The sequence below is a fragment of the Aplysia californica genome, unplaced genomic scaffold (genome assembly GCF_000002075.1).
Source record: "Aplysia californica isolate F4 #8 unplaced genomic scaffold, AplCal3.0 scaffold00123, whole genome shotgun sequence".
NCBI classification, from domain to species: domain Eukaryota; kingdom Metazoa; phylum Mollusca; class Gastropoda; order Aplysiida; family Aplysiidae; genus Aplysia; species Aplysia californica.
Window position 1 is genome coordinate 175,427 of NW_004797393.1, and position 1,853 is coordinate 177,279.

The following is a 1,853-nucleotide window of genomic DNA, read 5'->3' on the forward strand; positions in this document are numbered from 1 at the left end:
GTCTATCTATCTATCTATCTATCTATCTATCTATCTATCTATCTATCTATCTATCTATCTGTCTATCTATCTATCTATCTATCTATCTATCTAAACTAATTAACACACCATTCTCGACGTTTACCAGGTCTGGCCTACATCACCGTCATGTTTGTGGTGAACACCGTGTGTTTTATTAAGTTTAAAACATACACTCATCAGCTGATGCAGGTGAAAGATGAGAGGCTGAAAGTGCTCAGCGAGGTTCTGAATGGGATAAAGGTATGTGGAATGAGAGAAAGAAACACTTTCTTTTTTTCCCGCATGGAAACGTTTTTGGTCACAACGGCAAGTTAGGAATATTTCAAATGTATAGGGAGGTCATCTCAATGACCACCAAAATGATTGTTCTAAAATACTATGTATGGTCAACCCTTCTAAATGGCTGTGAATGCTGGACAATCACTAAAGACAGTGAAATTAAAATAGAAGCAACAGAAATGTGTGTTTTTTTTTAGGAGACTGCTTAGAGTAACGTGGAAGGAAAAGAAATCAAATGAGGTAGTGCTTGATGAAGCCCACGTGGGACGCTCAATGTTAAAAACAATCAGGAAACGACAAGTGCAGTTTTTGGGACACCTTAATAGACATAAAGAGTCTTGAACATCTAGCTCTCTCTGGCAAAATTGAAGGCAAACGAGGCAGGGGTACGCCCAGAACAATCTACTTGGAGAAACTAAACAAATGGGTAACAGGGAAAGGTCAGGGAAACGTAGCTTTTTTTTAAAGAGAATCCGAGCAAAGGAATGAATGGAGAACCATGATCGCCGATGTCTGTCGCAGATCTTTCCCTGGATGATGATGATGATGGGGAGGAGTTCCGGAGAGGGCCAGCACTTACCGTGACAAGGTCCGCTGAGCAAACTATAACCTACAAGAATTAGAGTTAGGGTTAGGGTTTGTGCTAGGATTAGGGTTAAGGTTAGGGTTAGGGTTAAGGTTAGGATTAGGGTTTAGGTTAGGGTTAAGGTTAGGGTTCAGGTTAGGGTTAAGGTTAGGATTAGGTTTAGGGTTAAGGTTAGGGTTAGGGTAAAGATAAGGTTTACGGTTAGGGTTAGGGTTAGGGTTAGGGTTAGGGTTGAGGTTAGGGTTAAGGTTAGAGTTAAGGTTAGGGTTAGGGTTAGGGTAAAGATAAGGGTTACGGTTAGGATTAGGTTTAAAGTTATGATTAGGGTTAAGGTTAGGGTAAAGATTGTGGTTTGGGTTAAGGTTAGGATTAGGGTTAGGGTTAAGATTAAGGTTAGGGGTAGGGTTAGGGTTAAGGTTAGGATTAGGACTAGGGTTAGGGTAAAGATTAGGGTTAGGGTTAGGTGTTGTTGGTCGGCCAACCCTCTGTGGAACTCCTTCCAATGTGTAAATAGTATTAAGCTGTTGTTTGGGGTTTTTTTTCTTTTTCGATGTTCTTTCATCTTTCTGGCTCACCTCCCCCCCACCCCCTATTTCTTTTCTTTTCTTTTCACTATGTTCTTTACGTGTTTTTCCTCAAAGCTTCTTCTTTCTATCCCTGACGTTCCAGGTTTTGCTGGGGGGTTTTGTTATCAGGTTTCTCTTCGTATTCTCTCAGGTTATCAAGCTCTATGGTTGGGAGCCCATGTTTGCAGAGAAAGTGGCAGAGATTCGAAACAGAGAGCTGAAGATTCTACTCAAACTGTCATTCATAGATATCGTGGAAACTTTTTCGTGGACTGTCTCGATTTTTTGGGTGAGTAATTGAAAATCTGTTTCTTTTTTCTTCTTTTTTCCCCCTGTTTCTTATGTGTGTTATAGTTGTTGGTGTTGTTTATTTGTTTGAGTGTTTTCTCTTTTTTTTTGGG

The 1,853-nt window shown here is 40.4% G+C and overlaps 1 protein-coding gene across 1 annotated transcript in view; it reads left to right on the forward strand.

The window, feature by feature from the left end:
- Positions 1-130: 130 nt before the first annotated feature.
- LOC101860803 (multidrug resistance-associated protein 1) overlaps positions 131-1,853 on the forward strand; it is a gene marked incomplete in the record, with an annotated part of 27,609 nt that continues 25,886 nt past the window's right edge. Inside the window, 2 exon segments of the mRNA XM_035969170.1 lie at positions 131-261; positions 1,604-1,741. Of these exon segments, the coding sequence (XP_035825063.1) occupies positions 148-261; positions 1,604-1,741 (252 nt within the window).